Source organism: Alternaria hordeiaustralica (assembly GCF_023758085.1).
Source record: "Alternaria hordeiaustralica strain BMP 2776 chromosome Unknown scaffold_2, whole genome shotgun sequence".
NCBI lineage: Eukaryota > Fungi > Ascomycota > Dothideomycetes > Pleosporales > Pleosporaceae > Alternaria > Alternaria hordeiaustralica.
Window position 1 is genome coordinate 463,808 of NW_026056774.1, and position 21,521 is coordinate 485,328.

At 38.6% G+C, this 21,521-nt stretch overlaps 4 protein-coding genes across 4 annotated transcripts; 2 read left to right on the plus strand and 2 right to left on the minus strand.

Moving 5' to 3' along the window:
- Nucleotides 1-276: 276 nt before the first annotated feature.
- J4E84_001623 (uncharacterized protein) lies at nt 277-1,524 on the minus strand (the record flags this gene model as incomplete). Its single annotated transcript, XM_049384254.1, has 1 exon — nt 277-1,524. The coding sequence occupies one exon, from the start codon at nt 1,522-1,524 to the stop codon at nt 277-279; it is 1,248 nt and encodes a 415-aa protein (XP_049247610.1).
- A 769-nt stretch (nt 1,525-2,293) lies between these two features.
- On the plus strand, nt 2,294-2,665 carry J4E84_001624 (uncharacterized protein; the record flags this gene model as incomplete). Its single annotated transcript, XM_049384255.1, has 2 exons — nt 2,294-2,495; nt 2,559-2,665. The coding sequence occupies 2 exons, from the start codon at nt 2,294-2,296 to the stop codon at nt 2,663-2,665; spliced, it is 309 nt and encodes a 102-aa protein (XP_049247611.1).
- A 480-nt stretch (nt 2,666-3,145) lies between these two features.
- Nucleotides 3,146-4,395, plus strand: J4E84_001625 (uncharacterized protein; the record flags this gene model as incomplete). The annotated part of the gene is made up of 4 exons (XM_049384256.1): nt 3,146-3,264; nt 3,475-3,643; nt 3,696-4,073; nt 4,363-4,395. 4 exons carry the CDS (start codon nt 3,146-3,148, stop codon nt 4,393-4,395), a joined length of 699 nt encoding a protein of 232 aa, XP_049247612.1.
- A 4,978-nt stretch (nt 4,396-9,373) lies between these two features.
- Nucleotides 9,374-10,147, minus strand: J4E84_001626 (uncharacterized protein; the record flags this gene model as incomplete). The annotated part of the gene is made up of 1 exon (XM_049384257.1): nt 9,374-10,147. One exon carries the CDS (start codon nt 10,145-10,147, stop codon nt 9,374-9,376), a length of 774 nt encoding a protein of 257 aa, XP_049247613.1.
- Between the last annotated feature and the right edge of the window lie 11,374 nt (nt 10,148-21,521).

Sequence of the window (21,521 nt, forward strand, 5' to 3'; positions counted from 1 at the left end):
TAGGGCCGCTGGTCACTGTTCTGAACCCGGCCTGCAGTTATACTCGTGGAAGGAGTAGTTTGTTAATGCTTTGCAAATTGCCAGAGCGCTTCCTTCCCTCTGTAAAACACTTGTTAGGCTCGCCTAGGCCTTTTCTCAGCGACCTTATCCATGCTTGTGACTTGTGCACAAGCAGATAATTTCGAAAAGGTGAAAGAATGGAAAGGTCACAGGGAACGGAGTGATATCGGAAAGAGACCCAATTGTGGTATACTAGGTAGCTGCTACCAAGCCTCGCTACATCGCCTTACCTTCAGGCGTGCTGTTCCAAGCATGTTCGAATTGTTGCCATCCGCCATGGGGTTCCTCGCACATCTTGAGATCGCTAATGACGAAGTCGTAATACCCTTCAGCAGGCAGCTTTCCCTGGTTTACGGTCCCGCCCATGGCGATGTTGATGAGAATCCTGAAGTCTTCCATGCGGCGTGTGCCCTCTGGAATACAACCCTTCATAACTGGGTAGTTGTCGATGTACCAGATCATGCGCCCTCTCCATCCGGGTATGCCCTCTTCTTCGATCCAAGCGAAGCCGTAGGTGTGTGGTTGGCGTGCCAGGTCTGGAAGGGAGGTCTTAACGACGCGATGCTTCTGTGCATCCTCGCCGGTGTAGGAGCCCCAATGTAGGCACGAGTGGTTCTCTGTCTCGCCGTTCCAGCTCTCGGCAAGGTCGACCTCGCCGTCAGTCGGCCATTTGAAGGGGTCTGCGGGCAGCATCCAGTATGCAGGCCATATGCCTGGTGCAGACGGAGGCAGACAGGTCGCTGTCAAGTATCCGCGCGGTCGCGATAGCGTCTGGTGTGAGGTCAAACGCGCAGAGGTATAGCTGCCGTTCTGTACGAGCGCGCGCACGATCAGGCGGTTGTCGTGATGGAACGAGTTCTCGGGTTTATCCGTGTACATCTGCTTCTCGTTGTTGCCCCAGCCATGGTCGCCGATCTCGTGCCGGAAGTTCTGCGACACGGGAGTCTTGATGTCGAAGGACGGCTTCCAGTACACGCTCTGGCCCTGTGGTGGAGGGAGGTTCTGGGGCGGCGGAGGCTGCGCAGAGTTCGGTCGGTTCTGAGGAATAGGCGGGGGGCCGCCAGGCGCTGGAGATTGGGGCTTGCTACCCTGGGGTACGGGCGGTGCGAGGGCCTGCTGTTGCGGCGGCGGCGGGCCCCATTGCTGCTGAGGGGGTGCGCCCCATTGATTCTGCTGTAGATTCTGCTGCCCCCATTGCTGGTTTTGGGGTGGGAATTGCGGAGGATACTGGCTGCCAGAGTATTGCCCTGAATTTGGCGCGGGATAGCCTTGAGGTGGCTGCTGGTAGCCCTGAGGCGGCTGCTGATAGCCTGGAGCGGGTTGTTGGTAGCCCGGGGGAGGCTGCTGGCCAGGATAGCCCTGGTTCGGGTGGCCTTGCTGGTGATGGCCCCCGGACGGCTGCCCAGTGAACTCTGAGAGCTTCGCCTTGCCTTTTGCTAGCAGCTTGTCGAGTGTGCCTGACATTGTGTCGCGATGCCGTGATACGAAGGAAGTCACGGTGGGACGAAGGTTCCGCTTTGAGCCGAGCCGCCATGACGCAAGCAGGGCTGCACCTCCCCAAAAGCGCCGACGAACTCTCCAACAACAACACGGTTCCCAAATATAAACAGCCTTGTTGCAACAACTTTCTTCTGCAAGGCCAGGTAGCCTTACCTCGAGAGATTACCAGGCACGTGTTCAAGACCATCGCGACTAGCCAAGTCATGGATGTTCCTCGCAACGTGCCAACCTCTCCAAGCTGAACCGAGCCTTCATCATTTCTTCGATTCGTTGTTTCTCTCCTTCCTCCAATCAGCATCGCTCCTTCTCTGTCATTTTCTGATTCGTCATGCTTCCCTGTCGTCGCCTACAAACAGGCGTTCACCCACGTTACACCCGTGACGTCACATCTCACCACAACAACGGCTATTCACCCGAATAGCCAACCAGGCTGCCCATGGAAAGCGGGCAGGATGCAGGCCTACACATCCACGGCAGCAGCTATGTGAAACAGGAAGTGCTGCCTGTGTTAACGTAGGCCCCGCGTCATCCCCGTGTTTTGGCAGCAAGCAAACTGTCTTAACGGAAGTCGCGCCTTGTCGCATTGTCGCACAGGACCAAACACTGCATATCTGGCAGATACAGCCTTCTCTCTTACACTCCACCACCCCACTATTCCCATCAACTACTCCACCTCAGACCTGTAATACCACACCACTCGCCCGCCATTACTCACAAGCCCAACCGAACCAACATGTCTTCCATCGTCAACGCCCTCAGCGATCTCGTCTCGTCCATGGTCGAGCTCGTCTGGTCCTTCATCACCACTGCCGGCGCGCTAGTCCAGAAGACGGTCCAGTTCGCTCTCAACTTCGTGTTGGAGATGATCGACCTCGTGGTTAACTTCTTCCGTGGTCTCGTGGACCTTGCTGGCGGTATCGTTAGCTTCGTACTCGGTGAGTTGGCTGACGACATTTGACTCGCGCACTCGATCGATTCAGGAGCTAACAACACTATAGGCAACGTCCTTATGCTGGGCGTCGTCGCCGCCGCAGTCTTCGGCTTCCTCAAATACCAGCGCAGCCAGGGCAAACAAGTCACCGTCGGCAACAAGAAGCTGAATTAGCCTCTCTTCCGCGGATCTGATGTCTACAACCTACGACGATCCAACTGTTGGTGGTCTAGGCCTTGGACATGGCTGGTACGGTGGCGTTGAGTTTCAGACGTCCCTACGAATGGCGAGAAATTGTATGATACCCCTTGGTGACGGCAGCGTCATGGCGCCCAGCGCGGAGAATTAATGGTCTAGCGCTTAATCGTGTACCAAATCAAGTTGTCTTTACTGCTTTCTCCACCGGTCGCCCAATCTACGCTGATCCTTCCCATGTCCCAGGGCTTACCCGTTTAGGCTCTGAATACATTCCCCAACATCACGAATAGAATTAATCTATTCGTCTGATATGTAAATATCGCATCAATTCTCCGAAGTATTCGACTCTGCTCCACTCTGCATGTCAAGAGTATTGGCAAGTTGCCGTAATGCCGAACCTCAATCCCTTTACAAAGAAGATTTCGTCGTACCAACGTCTGTCGCATGGCGCCACCGATGGCGAAAGCGACGCATGCATCTCTCCAAGCTCTACACTTCGAGAGGAATGCGATGACGACAAAGGGCTCTTGCTCAGCAGAGGACCTCGTCGGTCGCTTCGTTCCTGTCTCATGCACGTATGTGGGTACATCTTTGTCGCATTTCTCGGCCTTTCGATCGGTCTCGGCTTCAGCAGACTGCTCAGTATGGAACGCGATATCGATGGATACCTTAGTAAGCTTCCCCCAGTTTCCTATCGATTCCTTGTCCGCCAGACCGGTCTGTTGGCTCGGAATGTGTCGCAATACTGACCAGTCACCAGCGCCGTATGGCAGTCCACACCGCAGGATCGAAAAGGTCGTCTGGTCACTCAATGAGAGTTTCGCCGGTGAACCGAGCGCTGAGACGGAGAAGATGTGGAAAAGCCTGATACCAAAAGGACGAGCGTTCGTCCAACATCCCAAGCTAGCGAAAGAGATCAAATCCATGTCCGTCTTCCATGAGCTGCATTGTCTAGTAAGCCCCCCTCTCTACCACCGCGGCAAAACACCTCACTAACCCCGTCCAGCACGGTCTCCGACAAATGTACTACAAAAAATCCTACCTCCTCTCCAAACACCAACACCACGAATCCCAACGCTCACCACTAAGCCCGCCTCACATAAAAATCGAAACCACATCCAGCAGCCACGAGCACCACTCCGCCCCCACATTCACACCAAACCCTTTCATAGAAGCCCTTCTCAGCTCCGGCGAAGAGCACGACGATCCCGATCATATCCAGCACTGTTTCGAGTACCTGCGCCAGGCTCTTATTTGCGCTGCAGATACCAATCTGGAAGACACAAAGGAAGAGGTTGATGAAGATGGACTGTTGGGCGTTGCGACGAAGGGGTGGGGGTCCGAGAGGGTTTGTAGGGATTTTGAGGCGGTCAAGGAGTGGGCGGTTAGGTGGAGGGTGGGGGATTATTGGGGGATTACTTGAGCTACTGAGTGCTGTTGTTCTCATGATTGAGATGCCATGTCTCCTTGTCGGTTTTCGGGCGTGTGGTGCGGCGGGTTTGTGTTATTGTAATGGGTGTACGTAAGATACATGGTATATGGCGAACATAGCTGCGCTAAAATTGTATCTACTGTTACTGGTTAGTGCTTTGTTTGTGTTTCATCGTCAGACATCTCATCGTAGAATTGATGTGTCTACGCTGGGACATCCTGTTATGCTTACATCGGTACAGATACTCTCAGACGTGCTCGACCTAACCGAGTAGAAATGTTTGCATCATTGGCTTATTGAAAACCCTTGCAAGCTCTTCATCACCATAGTCATGGCCAGAACTCTGTCTGCTCCTCATTTCAAGGCCCCCTGACTTGTTCCTGGAGAGAATTCCGTTGTCTCGAAACATGGATGGATATTTGAATGAACCAATCCGTTCGTAATGAGTTCCGTGACTTTGGAGTATAATCACAATCATCGTTCGTGCTTCGTCGAAGGTACGGCCCTTGAGATGACCTTGCGGAATTATTGCGCATGAAAATCGAATCAACCCAGAGGAACGATCTGGCTCCAAATCCCAGCGTGGTGGTTCCGTCGCGTACATCTCTACAGTATCACCATCATCACCATCATCATCCGGAAGTCTCACATAGAATCCTGAAGGCGTATAGACCTTTTGAGGTCTTTTTTTGCCTATGGGTGTCGACCAACTAATCGACAATAGTTCTCTTGTCGAGAAATAGCGGACTTCGATCCAACCGAGCTTTGCCGTGATCCCAAGATAGCGCGACTTATCCAAACTTTCGGCGCCGCTTTTCTGGAATAGATTTTGGTTCACTTTAGATAGTTGAATGAACTCATTGCTGTCCCATACGATGACTTGGAAATTCGGCGAGATCACGGGCGCCGAGTTGTAGTAGTAATTGGTGACTTGTTCCCACCCCAAAGGGGACCAGCTTGGAATAGCTTTTCGCCGACGACATGGATTGTAGTGAAACCAAGCTAACGCGATAACCAATGGTGGTCCGCCAAAGGTGACCCCCCACGTATGGAAAATAGGACTTTCAGCAGTGCTAAGCGTGTTCAAGACGCCCACTATGCCGTTTAGTGCGTCCGAGTCGAAGGTCAACTTGCGGCGCGTATACTCTTTGAGAAGGTTTTCGGCATGACTCAAGCCCAAGCTTTCGAAGGGAAGGGGATCTGAAAGGTGTCCCAGACTGTCGAGCCGTCTGTCTTTGAAACCTATCTCGGCGTCGCAGTACACCTCACGGTTATTATCACATATGTAAATGAGCCGGGCCTCCATGAAGAATAGCCTGCGTCTTGACATGTAGCCTTCCTGGAACGTCCAAGCTCGTGAGGACCAGACTGAATGATATATCTCATCCATGTCCCATGCGTATGTGGTGACGAATCGCAGACGCCCGACCCTGACATCGTGTCCAAGGTGCTTGCGGTCGCGGCCAACACCAGGGAGGCCATATGACGAGTTTGTGCCGGCTGCCGCGATGAGCGTAAGTTCCGCCGAAGAGTATATATCACCCATTTGGTTTATCTGATCATGTTTGTCTGCAGCGCTCGTTTGATCGATGCACTAGGTACCACGTCAGCCGCAGTCAGCCTATATCAGCACGTATTTAACTTACGTATCTGTCGACCCACAGATATCGATACCTCAGCATGAGAGTGGCATCGATACTGTTGTCAACAGTAAGTGGTAACTGATCTAGCAGCGCAGAAGAGCTTGGAGCGTCGCAGGTTTCTGACATGCCCCAGACGTATGAGAGAGCAACGTAGACGCAATTTTCCGGGGCAGAGATTACGCTCCTTGTAACACAATCGATCACACGAAGGCTCTTAAGTACTTTTGAAGAGCGGGCAGTGCAACCGGAATGCGACTCTTTGCACGCATTGATCCATGTTCTGGCCCGTTCAAAATCGACACGTTTGGGTGGGTGGATTATTGGGTTCCGTGGCATACCCTCACCATGATATATTCTCAAACCAGGCTTCAAAGACTTGTAGGTATCCCCGTTTGAGTATGTGAACTCGAGTGTTCCAAGGTGGGTATCATTCTGTAGCCCGCGTTTCCAACCCACCTGAGCGGATGCGTACTTTGAGCGGTGCATGTCTGTCGCCGTCTCTAATATCTGACAAATACGGCAGTGCCGGTCTTTCAAGGGTTGCGACAGATCATGAATGGTGAATAAAGTCTTCGAACGACCTTGTTTCGTCTTCCTGAGATTGCGAAAATTGATAGGCGAACAGCGCGCACACGTGGGAGTCTCATCGTCGATCGACAGGTTTGTAGTCTCGCTGCTCATGATGAGTATGTTACTGAAGTCGAGGTGGGAGTGTGGGGTTCGGCGTCGCGAAACGCAAAAACAACAAGTCGCTTAGAACGATGAAGGGCAGTGCATCAGCGGAAGATTGAAACTACATGCAGCGAAAAAAAAGTCATTATGGATAGCGAAGTTGAAATACAGCGTGAATTGTAGGGAGCGTGGGTTATATCGAGAGAAAAGTTAGTGGGGAAGGCTGGCAGGCAGCAGCTGCTCGAGCCGGGAAATGACGCCCCAGGCCATTTGCCGCTTTACCCAATGCGGACGAGGCTGAGCAACATTGATGATGCTGCATAGCCACCACGGTCACAAGCGCGTTAATGACCAAAGAAGCATCAAGTTCGCGAGAAGATTATATTACGGGAAGAAGTATATTCTGAAGCGCAAAACTGTGTGCGAAGCTGTCTAGCCAAGAAGAAAGGTACGTCTCTCTGCGACTTGATCCCAGGCACCTGGCTCGCCATGTGGGACAAATTCCCAGAGGTCAGGGTTAGGGTCGAATGTATACTCTCCTTCCCTGTTGATAGTATACACGAGAGGGTGGCAGGCACCAATTCGCTCGTAAGACTTTGCTTTCTGCTGGAAAACGAGCAACAGAGGATGTTTGTCCAGAAAAGACCTCCAAGAACCAGAGTCGATCTCAGGAGGCGTCATCGTAGCGCACACAACGGGTAACGCGAAATCGAAAGTTGTCTCATCGTCCAGATTCAGCCAAAAGAATGGACTTTGCACTTCTGTGTTTGGGCAGACCTCCTTCTGATCCCTGACTTCCTTTGGTCTAATGAATGTAGGTTGGAGGAAGTAACTAATTATGTCGTCGCGCCTCCCACTGCAGAGCTCGATTTGTACGACATCCGTCGTGATCTCTAGATATTGAGATCGATGGGTAACATCTCGGTAGTATTTATAGTCTAGGTCGCAGGTACCGTTGTCGAGTTCCTGATATATTTCGCCAGACCAATACTTGATCATGAAGTGGGGTGTGACTTCTGATTCACCCCAATCGTAGACTTGTCCTATCCATCCTAGGGTTGACCAGCTCGGGAACTCAGGAAGACGACGGGCGCTCCGGGGATGGTACCAATTCAGAGAAATGGACGCGATGCTATCGATGGTGTGAGCATCGTTCAATCTTTGGGTAATAGTAAAAGGAACTCCCCAGATGTGATAGACCGGTGAACTACCATTCTTCAAAACGTTCAAAACACCGACAATAGCGTTTAGCATGTCGGATTCGTGCCCTCGCGCCCGTCTCGAGTATGCTTTCATTATGCTATTTGCATCTAAGAGAGTTTCGCACTGGATGCTCAATGCAGTCCTGGTATTTTCCATGTTGGCGTGGGAGTCAGTAGTGAATCTGTGGGGGTATGTTACGGATTCCGTTATCATTTTACTCGACTTGCAAGCAAAAACTGCGTCACGCTCTGTAAAACACAGAATCCTTTTCGAGAGATACCCTTCTTGCAAGGTCCAAGCCCTCGAGAACCAAGGGGAGTGTGCGATGTAATCGTGGATAGGTCGGGGAAATAGACATAGAAGGCGGGAGCTTCCAACTGGCTCTTGAGCTGACAATGTCTTGCGATCTCTACTGATGCCCATAAGGCCATGGGAGGGGTCCGCGCCCGCTGCAGCAACAATGGTCACCTGCGCACTGGCATAAATGTGTCCCATCTGACCGATTTGTTCCTCTTTATCGCAAGGATTCTCTTGATCGATACACTGATCCGTCAGCTCAGTTTGGTTGAGTATTCGTGTGGTCTTACGTATCTGTCAACCCAGAGATACCGGTGGCCTAGTTCCTGAGTGGACTTCACTGCATCTTCTATCGTCCGCGGGAACGCGATTCGTGACCCTAGGACGTAGCTATCCGCAGAAAGCTCACCCCACACGTACGAAAGTGCGACAAATAAGCAGCCTCTCGGCGCCACCACGACAGACTTTTCCATGCAATCTATGACCCTTAGGTTGTGAAGCTGCGGCGATGTCTTAGGTTCGCATGATTTGTGTGAAGCTCTACAAACCTCGAGATTTTGTCTGGTCTTCGCAAAATCGAAGCGCCTTGAAGCTACTGTAGACCAGGCCTTAGCGTTTTCTCCGATAAACTTGGTAGTGAGAATCAGCTCTCCAGCAAAGCCTTCTTGACCTAACCCCAGGCCTAATGATCCCAGGCAGTCGTCGCCATGATCAGTCGTTGATCGCCAAAATATATTCACGGCGGATTCCAGGTGAGCGTCTCGTGCGGGGTTTCGCGTGATGGCAGTGGTGATGAGACGACATAGCCGGCAGGACGAGGCCTGAAGATCTCCTAAGGTTGGCTTCTCATCTATCCAGAACGATTCCGTGTCCATGTATTCCAAATCATCCCACGGAATGCTGGCACAGCGGGAGCACATATCTGCCGTTGAGCTATCCATCTCGCCTCAGGAAAGCCCCTCAAAATCTGCAGTGTGTCAATCTTTTGAGCTGACGAAGCGGTTCCTTCGGTCATCAAGTACAAGTCGAGCGTCGGTGGCAGTTGATTAGGCTAGCGGTTGATGTTGTAGTGAGGAGTGAGGAGAGAGAAGGCTGAAGGCTGAAGACCGAAGGCGATGTCTGACCACCTGCGGCTAGCCGAAACCATTCGAGGCGAAGTCCATCCAATCAGCAGTCGCACCAACACCACGAAGCGGGGTGTTTCTGTGATCGGTATGCCCAGTGGCGCTGCTTTGCACGTTAGGCCCCGTTCGTTGGCACCAGACAGAAACTTGGGAAGTTGGGAGCAGTTCAAGCCACGCAAGCTCTATATAGCAAACAAGTTCCTTTTTACCATGAATTACTTGTATTCGATGAGTCATTAAAGTATACCATAACCAAGAGCTCCCTAAAAGTAGAAAAGAAGAGAAATTGGGCTTAAAGTGTATCGCGCATGCATCAAGGCATATAAGGCGGTGGCGGATCGCGTTCGCCGAGCTCAGTAGACACAGTCGGCGCGTAGTGCGGCGCTGCAGCATGTGCATGGCCGCCGTACGTCTCCCAGTTATCGTCCACAGTCTGACCAACACCACCCTCGCGTCCCGTAGCCATCTCGTAAACCAAGCCTGGTGATGTAGGCGTAGCTCCAAATGCTGGTGTGGACACCGAGAACCCCGCGTTCCCATAGACGCCATGTTGTGGTATAGGTGAAAGACCAGTCGCAGGGCTAGCCTGCTCCTGTACGTCGTGTGGCCGCGAGCCGTTCGCAATAGGCATGCGCGATATCGTCGCGAAGGAGTCGGTGCGTTGGAGGGAGGGCTCGATAATGATTTGAGGTTTTCGCTGCGGTACAGGCCGCCGTGGGATGTTGAAGCTTTGTGTGTGAGGAGGCGCGTGCGGTCGCGATTGGGGTTGGGCTTGGTACTGAACTTGAGCCTGGGGCTGGAATTGAGGCTGGTAAATCTGCGGTCGGGGCTGTGCCGCTACTGGAGCATAGCACGCGTAATTTTGCTGTGGTATCGCGGATTGCTGCTGTTGCGAGGGTGGATGGTGTTGCGGGCGGTGGTGGGCCTGAGTGTTCCAGCCATTCTGCTTTGCAGGATTGGCACCAGGAAACGTGTGATGGCGTCGCTGTTGAGCCTCTTCCTCAAGCTGCTCCTTCCCGTTCTTCTTTCGGTAATGCCGGTGAATGAGGTATCCGCCTGCGACAATCTCAAGGCCGCCGAAGATCATGATGTTGTTTAGCTTGCCGTAGCGACAAAAAGTAGCAGGTCAGGGAGGGAAAAGCCTAAGGTTCAAATCGGGCCTTGTCAAGCAAGTGAGGGAGGAGGAGACGGCTGAGGCCATGATATTATCGGAATTGTGCTCAGCCTCTATTGTCAGACTGAAGGAAGGAGCTATTGGTGCCGTATCCTCCGACGTGGTGGCTGAGTCGAGAGATGCAGCACCCGCAGCTGCCAATGATAATGCCTCGCTTACTCATTCCACTTCGGCTGCTTGCACCCCTGTCATCAAGTAGGAACGCTTGAGAAAGTCGAGCTGGGTCTGAAAGGCAACAGCCAGAGTTGCGACGAATGTTACGGGAGAAATGAGATGTTCCGGTTGGAGACCTGTCGTCAATAAAGAGACCTGACCAAGGCAAAGGTGCCAACTCGGAGCTATCGCAGCGAGCATATGCTTAGCATTGAGAGCTAGATGGCCTGCTATCGCGAGCCTCACGGTCGCAAGGTATTTCGTGTGAGTTTGGAAGCCAGAGTCGCAGAGAGAGCTCAGCGAAGGCCGACCTGGGCCATGCGATTGACGTTTCGAGAAGAAGTGAGGTCCGGTAGAGGCGAAGAGCCTCTTGGATCCCAAATACGAGGATGATTACTTCACCCCAGGGCCTTCGGCATGGTCGAAAAACGCGTCGGGAACAACAAGACGCGTGAAGTTGGTATATGTCCTGGACTTATTCCCGATGGCTTTCGGTGAAGATGGCCCGAGCGGCACCTCCGCAAACTAGAGGAATCATGATGCAATTGCTGAATCAGCGCACGACTTCTAACTCCGCACACGGCACGCGCGGACGGTAGACGTCACGTCCGCATGCCCTTATGCACAGCGAATGCGTTCGAAGCTAACAAAAGCAACGATACGATGCCGATACGATCGACCAGACAAGCATCATACCCCGGATCTTCCGGATCGATGAATGCGCGAAATCGCTGCAAGGGGAACAGCGAGAGCGACACCGAGCGCATCGCATCTGACTTTCTAATTCAACGTACACTTTCGAATTGTTGACGCTCGTCGTCGACACTATCTTCACCACGCATAACGATCTAGGTACCAGACGCTAGAGGGCAACGGCCTTTGCATCCTAGTCTTCGGCACATTGGTTCAGCCGTTATGTGACAATTAGCTAGTGATCGTCCTTCACGGATGAACTAGAAAGACTAGTCGTCTTTTCGCACCCTAGTGTCTAGCATCACGCTGTAGAGGTGTTAGGCATTAGAATTGCACTAATTATTTATTTAGTTCTAGAGTATCTCTACTACTATTATAAACTAATTATCTTTTATTATAAAAAAGTATCTTTTACTTTTATAGCTTTAGTTATAATTCTAGTAAGATTTTCTTTATAGTATTATTATACTTCTTTTAGCTAGAGTTACTTAGTACTTTTAGTTAGAAGTAGATTAAGAGAATTATTATACTAGTATTAAAAGCGCTAATTATAAAGTATTATAAAATGTATTTTTATATACTTTTTAAGAGTATAGTATATAATTATACTAGTATAAATTAAGATAAGCTTTTAAAAGCTTTACTACTTAAAAAAGCTTTTTAAGTAAGCTTATAATATAATAATTTATCTTTTATTTATTTTTATACTCTTAGATATAATAGTTATAAGCTTAGTACTTTAAAAAAATAATATAGTTTTATATTTATATACTTAAGATATAAAGTATTTAATAAAGTATAGTAATACTAATTTTATTACTAATTTTTATACTTTTATAAAAGTACTTTTTTATTACTTATAATAAGTAACTTTATAATAATTTTTATAAAAGCTTTTATACTTATAAACTTAGTATATTAGCTTAAGTAGTTTACTTAGTTTAAATTCTATACTTTAAGTAAAGAGATTTAAGCTAATATTAACTTTAATATAGAAATAGCTACTTTTATTTAAATAAGTATTTTAATAGCTCTAGAGCTAGTAGCGCTTATATAAAATACTTTAGTTAATAAGCTTTATACTAATAAGTATAATTTATTTATTATAAAGTATAAAGTATAAGTAATAGAATACTAGTTAAAAAGTACTTATATTAGATATATTTAAAACTAAATTAATTAAACTATTAGTTTAAAGCTTTTAGCTTTTACTATACTTTTTATTTTTATAAAGAAAAAAGCTATATTATAAGTACTTATTAAATATCTTAAGTTTATACTTTCTTTAGAGAAAAACTATACTAAGAATTTTATATACTTATAGTATAAAGTATACTTCTAAAAAGTATAATAAGAATATATTAATACTAAGTACTAGTAATAAAAATACTTTTATATTTTAGCTTAAGCTAAAGTATATAAACTTACTAAAGTTAATAATATACTTACTATTTAAAACTATTTAGAAGTAATTAGCGTTAGACTTACTTTAAAATAAAGGCGCTTTATATAGTAAAACTTTATTAAAGCTTTTACTATTAGTAAAACTTAAGTTACTTTTAAATAAGTATTAAAGATTTTTACTATACTAATTTAAAAGTATACTACTTACTCTACTAGTAAAAGTAGTATATTTACTATTATAAAAGTACTATAATAAGCTTTTAATAATAATAACTTATTTTAGAAGTTTAAAAAAAATTATTTATATAAATAGTACTATAAGTAGTCTACTACTATAATAGTCTTAAGCTTTACCTAAGCCTAGGCTAAAATAGAGAAAGTATAGATAAAGTCTAGACTTACTATATAAACCTCTAGATTCTATATATAGCCTTTTAAGTTCTAAGCCTTATAATATTCTATTAATACTTAGTATATTCTAACTCTAAGGCTAGTTTATAATATTTATAAAGTTTCTTTTTTACGTACTATATATAAGTTTAAAGATAGACTAGCTAAGCTTAAGAAATAAAAATAGCTAAAAACGCAACTCTATAAGTAATTCTAAACTAACTATAATAACTAACTTAAGACTACGTAGAAGACTATATCTTATTCTAGATACTTTAGATCTAGAATAAATACTTTACTTAATACCTTAAGGCCTTAAGTATATAGTTTAATACTATACCTTTTTCTAGTAATACTTTATAAAAGAGAAACGCTACTTTTACTATAAAGGTGCTTATTAGTAGTTTTAGCGCTAGTATAGACTTTTTATTTTTTTTTTTTTTTTTATCTATATATGTAGATAAGCGTAGGCTTTTTTAGATAAAAAAGCGCTTTAGAAGTAATAAAGTGTACTTCTAAGCTTAGAAGATAATAATTAAGTATAAGCTAGTAATAGACTAAGAGTTTCTAAAGAATAGAAAGTTATAGTTTATATTTATTAACGCTAAACTATTACTTATAGTTTAGTAGTAGGTTACTCTATACTTTAAAATAAGTAAGTATAGTACTTAAAATTTACTAGAGTTTCTTAACTACTTATTATTCTACTATAGTAATATCTATAGTAAGAAGTAGGCTCTAGTACGTCTAGACTACTTATGCTAAAGAAAGCATTAGTTCTTTATAGAATTCTTTATTACTTTTAGCTAGACTCTAGTGTAAGTAGATAGACTTTACTAAACTAATAAGTATAAGCTAGACTAGCTTTATAATATCTTAAATAATTATATAAAAGAAGTTTTTATAAACTAAAGCGTATTATATACTAACTATAATACTATAGTTCTTATATATAAAGCTATTATAGTTAACCTTAAGATAGTAAAAATAAAGTTTATCTAAAAGTCTTAGCTCTATTATTTTATACTTATAGCGCCTTAAAGGTAGAACTATAATAGTAATATTTATATAGTAAATATAGAAGTAGTAAGTACTATATCTAGAGGCTCTTATAAAGGTCTAGCTTCTAACTAGAAAAACTAGATTTCTATAAATATATTTAGTAAGTATAAGATAGTAGATATTTATATATAGTGTAAGCGTATAGGCTACTATATAAGAGTATACCTAAACGTAGCTATAATACGCTCTATTATAATATAATTAGTTAGTTTAAATAAAGAAAAAGTATATTTAGAAAACTAACTACCTCTAGAGAGAGTCTAGCTTAGAGGTAGACTATAGTTATATTAGTAGAGAAGTTACTAACACGTAGCCTTAATACTTACTTAGTTAATATTAGCTAGTCTATAAATAAAAGCCTATTTTTAGTATTTTTATTTCTAGAGAGTACTAAGTAGATATAAATATTAGTTAACTTAAAGTATAAATATTTTTACGTAATTAATAAGGTAGTTACTAGAAGAGTAAGTACCTAATTTCTTAAATTAACTCTATAGTTACTATACTAAGTAGTAGATCTTTTATAGAACTCTATTATTTTATAGTTAGCTATAGTAGAGTATAATATTAATAGTTAGCTAACTTACTTTATTATCTATATAGTTTTAAACTTATATTATAATATTATTTTAGGTAAGCTATAAATACGCTAGAAGAGTATTATTTTTAATATTCTATAGAGCTTTCTTACTATAGATTACGCTAGAGAGATAGTATTATATAAGTATAATTAAGCTCTAGAGTAGCTAGAGATTATAATAATTAGTATTAAGAAAGTAGCTAAGGTAGTAGGTTATAAAGCGCGTATTTCTAAGTATAAAGGTGTAGTTCTTATTATAAGTATCTATATCTTTATCTATACTTTATATTAGTTCTACTTCTTATTAGAAGGTATTTAACTCTTTATAAAGTCTAAGCTAAGTAAATTACTACCTAAGTTAGCTATATTTTATAACTTCTTTAATAAGAATAAGACTAGTAAGCTACTCTTTTACTAGAGCTACTTTAATTATTATATTAACTTATTTATAAATATATATAGCTATAAGTAGAACACGCTATAAAGCTTTTTATATCTAATATTATATAATTAGCTACTAGAGCTATACGCGTAGCTTATAGACCTACTTAATAAGAAGTAGATCTAAGCTAGCTTCTTCTCTACTAGGTTACTAGTTCTTCTAGTAAAGAAGGCCTCTAGAGATTAGCGCTTCTATATTAACTACTATAGCCTTAATAAAATTATAGTTATAGATTACTATCTACTACTTTTAATTAAGAAGACGCTATATATACTTTTAAGAGCTTATTAGTTTACTAAGGTTAATATTTATACTATATTTTATAAGCTATATATAGCTAATAGTAATAAGGTAAAAATAGCGTTTTATACCTAATTTAGATTATTTAAGTAGCTTATTTATCTTTTTAGCCTAACTAGTATACTTATATTCTTTTAGTAGTATATTAATAGTGCGCTAAAGAAAGTACTAAGTAATTTTATAATAGCGTACCTTAATAATATCTTAATCTACTCTAGAGAAAGTAGAGCTAACTACTTTACTAAGATAAAATAGGTTTTAACTCTACTATGTAATACCTAACTTAATCTAGACTTTAAGAAAAGTATATTTATAGTAAAGAAAGTCTACTACCTTAGTTATATTATTAAGGTAGAGTGCGCTATATATCTAGACCTAGATAAGCTCTAGATAGTCTAGAACTAGTAAGCGCCTATAATAGTAATAGGTATATATAGTTTTCTTAAGTTTATAAACTTTTATTATAACTTTATCTCTAACTTCTCTAAAGTAGCTACTTTTCTCTACTAACTTATAGAAAAGGCTACTTAGTTTAAATAGAGACTAAAAAAGAATTAGGCTTTCTAAATATTAAAATCTATATTTATTATAGGCTTTATTTTTTATTAGTAGAACCTCTTTTACTAAATAATTATTAAGATAAACTACTTAAGTGTTACTCTAGAGAGATATCTTTTATAGTATATTAGAGGTATTCTATACCTAGTTACTTACTATTTAGTAGCTCTTATAAGTAAAAAGCGTAACTATACTATTTATAATAAGAAGTTACTTACTATAGTATACTACCTTAAAATATAGGTAGCTAAGCTTACTAGCGTATATAAGCCTTTTAAAGTTCTTACTAACTATAAGAACTTAGAGTACTTTACTAGTATATAAAACCTTAGTAAGTAATAGTATTACTAGGTAAAGCACTTCTCTAAATTCTAGTATATATTATATTATTAGCCTAAACGTCTTATAGCGCGCTCTAATATATTAAGCTACTATAAGTAAAACTATATAAAGAATTTCTGCTAGTTAATACGCGTTATAATACCTATCTAGATCTTAGTAAGTATAGTCTAGGTCTAGGTAGAAAATATATCTCTACTAGGCTTTTTAGTATTTCTTAACTTCTATATATAGAGTCTATAGAATACTATACTAGTAAAGAATTTTAGCTACGTTAAGAAGTAGAAAGTAGTTTATCTAGGTGTAAGAGCTTTTCTGCCTAAAACTAATATAACTTAGTAAATTAGAGACTACGCTATTAGTATATATAGTATACTACTTTAGAAAGGTATTTTATAGCTACTAAATTAGAAGCTACTTACTATAATAGTAATCTAAAGAGCCTATAAGTTAAGCCTAGTAAAGTATTTAGAAAAGAATGTTACTTTTTACTATATATACTAAAACTATTACTAGAATAGTATATTAAGTAACGTTGCGTGTTATATTAGAAATTACTACTACTATACTACTTACTTCTCTTAGAAGAAGCGCTAAAAGCTATTATAGTCTATTCTAGTAGTAGATAGGTACTAGTAGTAGATCTTAATAGACTTTATAATAGAACTACTAGCCTATAATAAGATCTTACTATAGTATCTTTTAGTTATTATAGATTACTTATTAAAATTTATCTAGTTAGAAGTAGTTTCTTCTATAGCCTTAAACTATATTACGTAGATATTCTATAACTACTAGTAGTATTTTTATAAATTTCTCTTAGCTTTTATTATAGACTATAGCTCTAACTAGTTAAAGGCTTTCTAGACTACTTTATATAAGCTTATAAAGGTAGACTAGCTACTTTTAATATTATACTACTTTTAGACTAATAAAGGTATAGAGCGTATAAGCTAGAAAATATAAGTAGTACTATATATAATAGTAAACTTTAAATAAACTAACTAGCCTAATTACCTTCTAGCGTATTAACTTATCTTAAATAACTATAACTTAAGCGTTATAGAAGTTAGTCTAAACCTACTACTTAATAGATATATAGTAGAAACACTATAGTAGATTCTACTTTAGAAGAAGTCTACGTATACCTTTAAGAGCTACGCTATCTAGTTTATAAAGTACTTAAAGTCTAGACTTAATTTAGCCTAAGCTATAATTATTTTTACTTAGTAGTAGTAATAGAAGGCTATAAACTAGTTACACTACTTTATAAAGTAATTCTAGGTTAGTAATAAAGTATAGTTCTCTATGCGTAATATTAAGACAAACTAGCTTAGTAAGAAATTAGACTAGCTCTAAGTAAAGTATACTATAATAGTAGTGCTATCTCTATTTATAGTTATCTTAGACCTACCTAGAAATCTATATAAGACTATCTATATAGATTTAGTAGAGTAGGTAGTAGTAGATTCTCTACTAAGCTAGCTACTAATAGATATATAACTAGAGCCTATAGTAGACTTATATAAGAATAATAAGAATTTATATAAATAAATAGTAGAGAAAGTTTTATAAGTAAAAAACGCTTCTAGTTAAAGCTAGTAAAAGGCTTTAGTAAAGTAGGCTAGCTACGTTACGCTAATATAGATTAATCTACTTAAACTCTTTAAGACTAAGGCGCTAGATTATTTTAAAGCTAAATATAAAAATATATATTTTTATAATAGACTAGTGTATTATAATAAGAAAAGAAAAGATATATAATAAATTTAGCCTTAGGTCTATAATAAAGAAGTTAATTTAATAGCCTTTAGTCTATACTATCTAGTATACACTATAAATCTTAAGAATAGTAACTTTATAAATACTATATAGATCTAGACTAGAAGTATATAAAGTCTACTTAGTTATTCTTTATCTTATAATAAATCTACTTATTAGAAAGACTACTACTTATATTAAACTACTTATTAGGCTTTAGAATCTTCTTTTTAATTTTAGAAAATTTCTACTCTAGCTACTATTATAGATTCTTCTTAAGTAGAATTAGATTTTTCTTAAGTAGAAAAGGCTTCTTTTTAAATAAAAGTAGCTTCTAAATATAGCTAAAGCTTTAAAGAAGTAGCTCTAGAATAAGTTAGCTTTTAATATAGTAGTGTATAAAATAGTTATTATATAGTAGTAGAGAGGTCTTTTACTTAATAAAGCCTTAGCGTAAAGTGTTACTACTAGAAGTTAATAATAGTAAAATCTAGAAAAGGTAAGCCTCTAATTTAGCCTTAGACTTAGAGTTAAATATAGGCTAGCTAGATAATATTAAAATATAGCGCTAAAGTTAGTTAGAAGTAAAAAAGTTAGTAGATAAAGTAGAGTCTAGAGCTAGTCTAGAGTTACTAGGCTACTTAGCAAAATTCTCTATTAGCTTATTCTAGTTTTACTTAACGTTTTTATAGACTTTAGTACTATAGTAAACTATATTTATATAAGACGCTAGAGAATTCTACGTAAAAATAAGTACTAGAGTACTATATCTAGAAGTGCTGCGCTACTTATATATAGTAGAGAGAGCTTATATACTTAAGTTTAGAAAAGAAATAGTGCTAGGCTAGATATTAATATAATAGTAACTATAGTAAGTAGTATCTTTAGTAGTTTAAAAGTAGTTATAAAAGAGATTAGTATAGTAGTTAGCGTAGCGCGTAAAGACTCTATACTTTTTATTATCTAAGTTATATTTATTCTTAAGCTAGTTATTAATCTAGTAGGCTTAGTAGTAGAAACTAAAGCTACTTAGAGGTAGATAGTCTACTTAGTAGTAGTGCTTTAAGAGCGTACTAAGTAGAAGTTAGTTTTAATAAAAGTTAATATATAAACAGTATAGAGAAAGTTAGAGTTTATACTATAATCTTACTAAATATATTCTTTTACTACTAAAACTAACTACTAATAATATTTAGAGCGCTACTAACAAAATATATAAGATTATTTAAATTATTTAAGCTATAACTAGATACTATAAAAATAACTATATTCTCTTAAGAAAGATTAAATAAAGATATCTAGTTATTAGATAGACGCAAAGTCTTATACTAGTATTAAGTAGAGAGTTTATAAAAGGTAGCTAAACTAAAGCTTTACTTAGCTATAGTAAGAGTTAATTTAAAGTAGTAGTAGAGAACGTAAAAGCGTAGCGTAAACTTTAGTATAGTTTTAGTTATAGGCTATATAGTACTATATATTTCTAGATCTATAATATAAGTATTCTTACGCTTAGTACTTTACTTAATATAGTAGTCTTAATTATAGAATACGCAGCGTAGCTTAGAGTTAATAGAGAACTTAAGTATATATAAAGTATACTTTACCTTATAATAGCTATAGAAAGAATATAAAAAGTCTAGAAGAAGTTAACTTATAGTCTAGACTCTTAAGAGAACCTAAATAGAATAAACTAGTACTAGACTTATACTTATACTTTCTAAACTAGAAGAGTAGTATAATATATAAAATATATAAGTAATTCTTAAAGTTAGTTTTAGCAAAGTTAGAGTTATTAGAGTTACTCTTAACTTTATACTAGTCTATATAGCGCTGCTTACTCTATTATATATTAGTTAAAGTATAGTCTAGACTTAATTAGAGCTCTTACTTTAGAGTTATAGAAGAAGCTATATCTAAAAAAACTAGTTAGCTTTCTTAGATCTTAGCTACTAAAGGCACTAGTAGTAGTAATACTAGTGCTACTATTTTACGCGTTAAGAGAACTAGCTAAAGTAAATAGTACTAGAGCTATAAGCTAAGTAAGAATAATATAGAACTTTATAATAAAAGGTATAGATATAGTCTAGAACTAATAAGTTTTTAAAAGAGGTAAGTGTAAAAGTTATAAAGTAAAAGATTTAAAGTAAGTTAAAATAAAAGTAAGTTACGTTAAAGTATAAGTAAAGCCTTAGATAAAAGCTATATTATAATTATAAAAAATTATAATATAACTCTAGTCTAGATATAGTTTAAAGTTATTATAACTTTATACGTAGGTATAGTAAAGGCTATATAAGTAAAATTTTTATATAGTTTAAAAACTCTATATATATAGACCTACCTCTACGCGTTACTTATTAGGTTTATAACTTTAGTATAAGAGCATTCTTTATAATACTACACTACTTTTCTAACTAATATAATAGAGGTAAGTTTAGAGGTATATAATAGTCTTAGGCTTTATCTAAGTCTAAGCTAGAATAAAGAAAGTATAAGTAAAGTCTAGACTTGCTACATAAACCTCTAGATTCTATATATAGCCTCTTAAGTTCTAAGCCTTATAATATTCTATTAACACTTAGTATATTCTAACTTTAAGGCTAGTCTATAATAACTACTATATATAAGTATTTAAAAATAGCGCTTATAAATAAACTTTTAAAGCTTTTTAATAAAGCTAAAGCTAAAATTACTACTAAGCTTAAAAACTTAAAGTATAATAGCTTATAGAAAGCTTTTAATAAGAAAAGATAAACTACTTTATAGTAAGTATAGATTAAAAGCCTAAGCTTTATCTATCTAGAGTTAATTTAAATAATACTTATTAACTCTACTTTTATTATAAGTTAGCTAAGTATTAGTAGTATATACTTTACTATAAACTTTAATATCTATTTACTCTTTATAAGTACTATCTTAAATAATAAAGTAGTAGTATATTTTATTAATAATATATTTCTACTTAAGCTAAAGACTTTTATAAAAGTATATAAATTCTATACTATAAAAGTAAAAAGCTTTTTCTTCTAGATACTTAGATATAGTATATAAAGAATTAGAAATACTTTAACTAGAAAAAGAGAACTATATATAAAGAAGCTTTAGTATATAAAAGTAGACTATCTAGGTTAAGAAGCACTCTAAGCTCTTATTAAAAATACGCGTAATATATATATTAAAAGAATAAGCTAAAGTAAGTCTAAGTATTACGCTATTACTTATATAAAGTAGTATATCTTTAGATAACTATAAGAGAAAGCTCTAAGACTTTATTAGAGAATCTTATAAAATTTTTTTAACTTTTCTATTAGTTATAATAGAAAGCTCTAAATTATACTACTTAAAGATAATTATAGTAGAAAGATTTATTAATATACTTTTTAAGCTAAAGTACTTATTAAGATTATAAAAGTCTTTTATAACTTTATAAGCTTTTTTATAACTTAGTATAAGCTTAATATTTATATTATTATTTAAAATAATAATATTATAATACTACTTTAGAGAGATAAGTTATACTTTAAGATATAAGCTAAAGAGTAAAGTATTATTATAGAGTATACTTTTATCTATACTTATAAGCTAAATAAAGAAGTAAAAAGAGT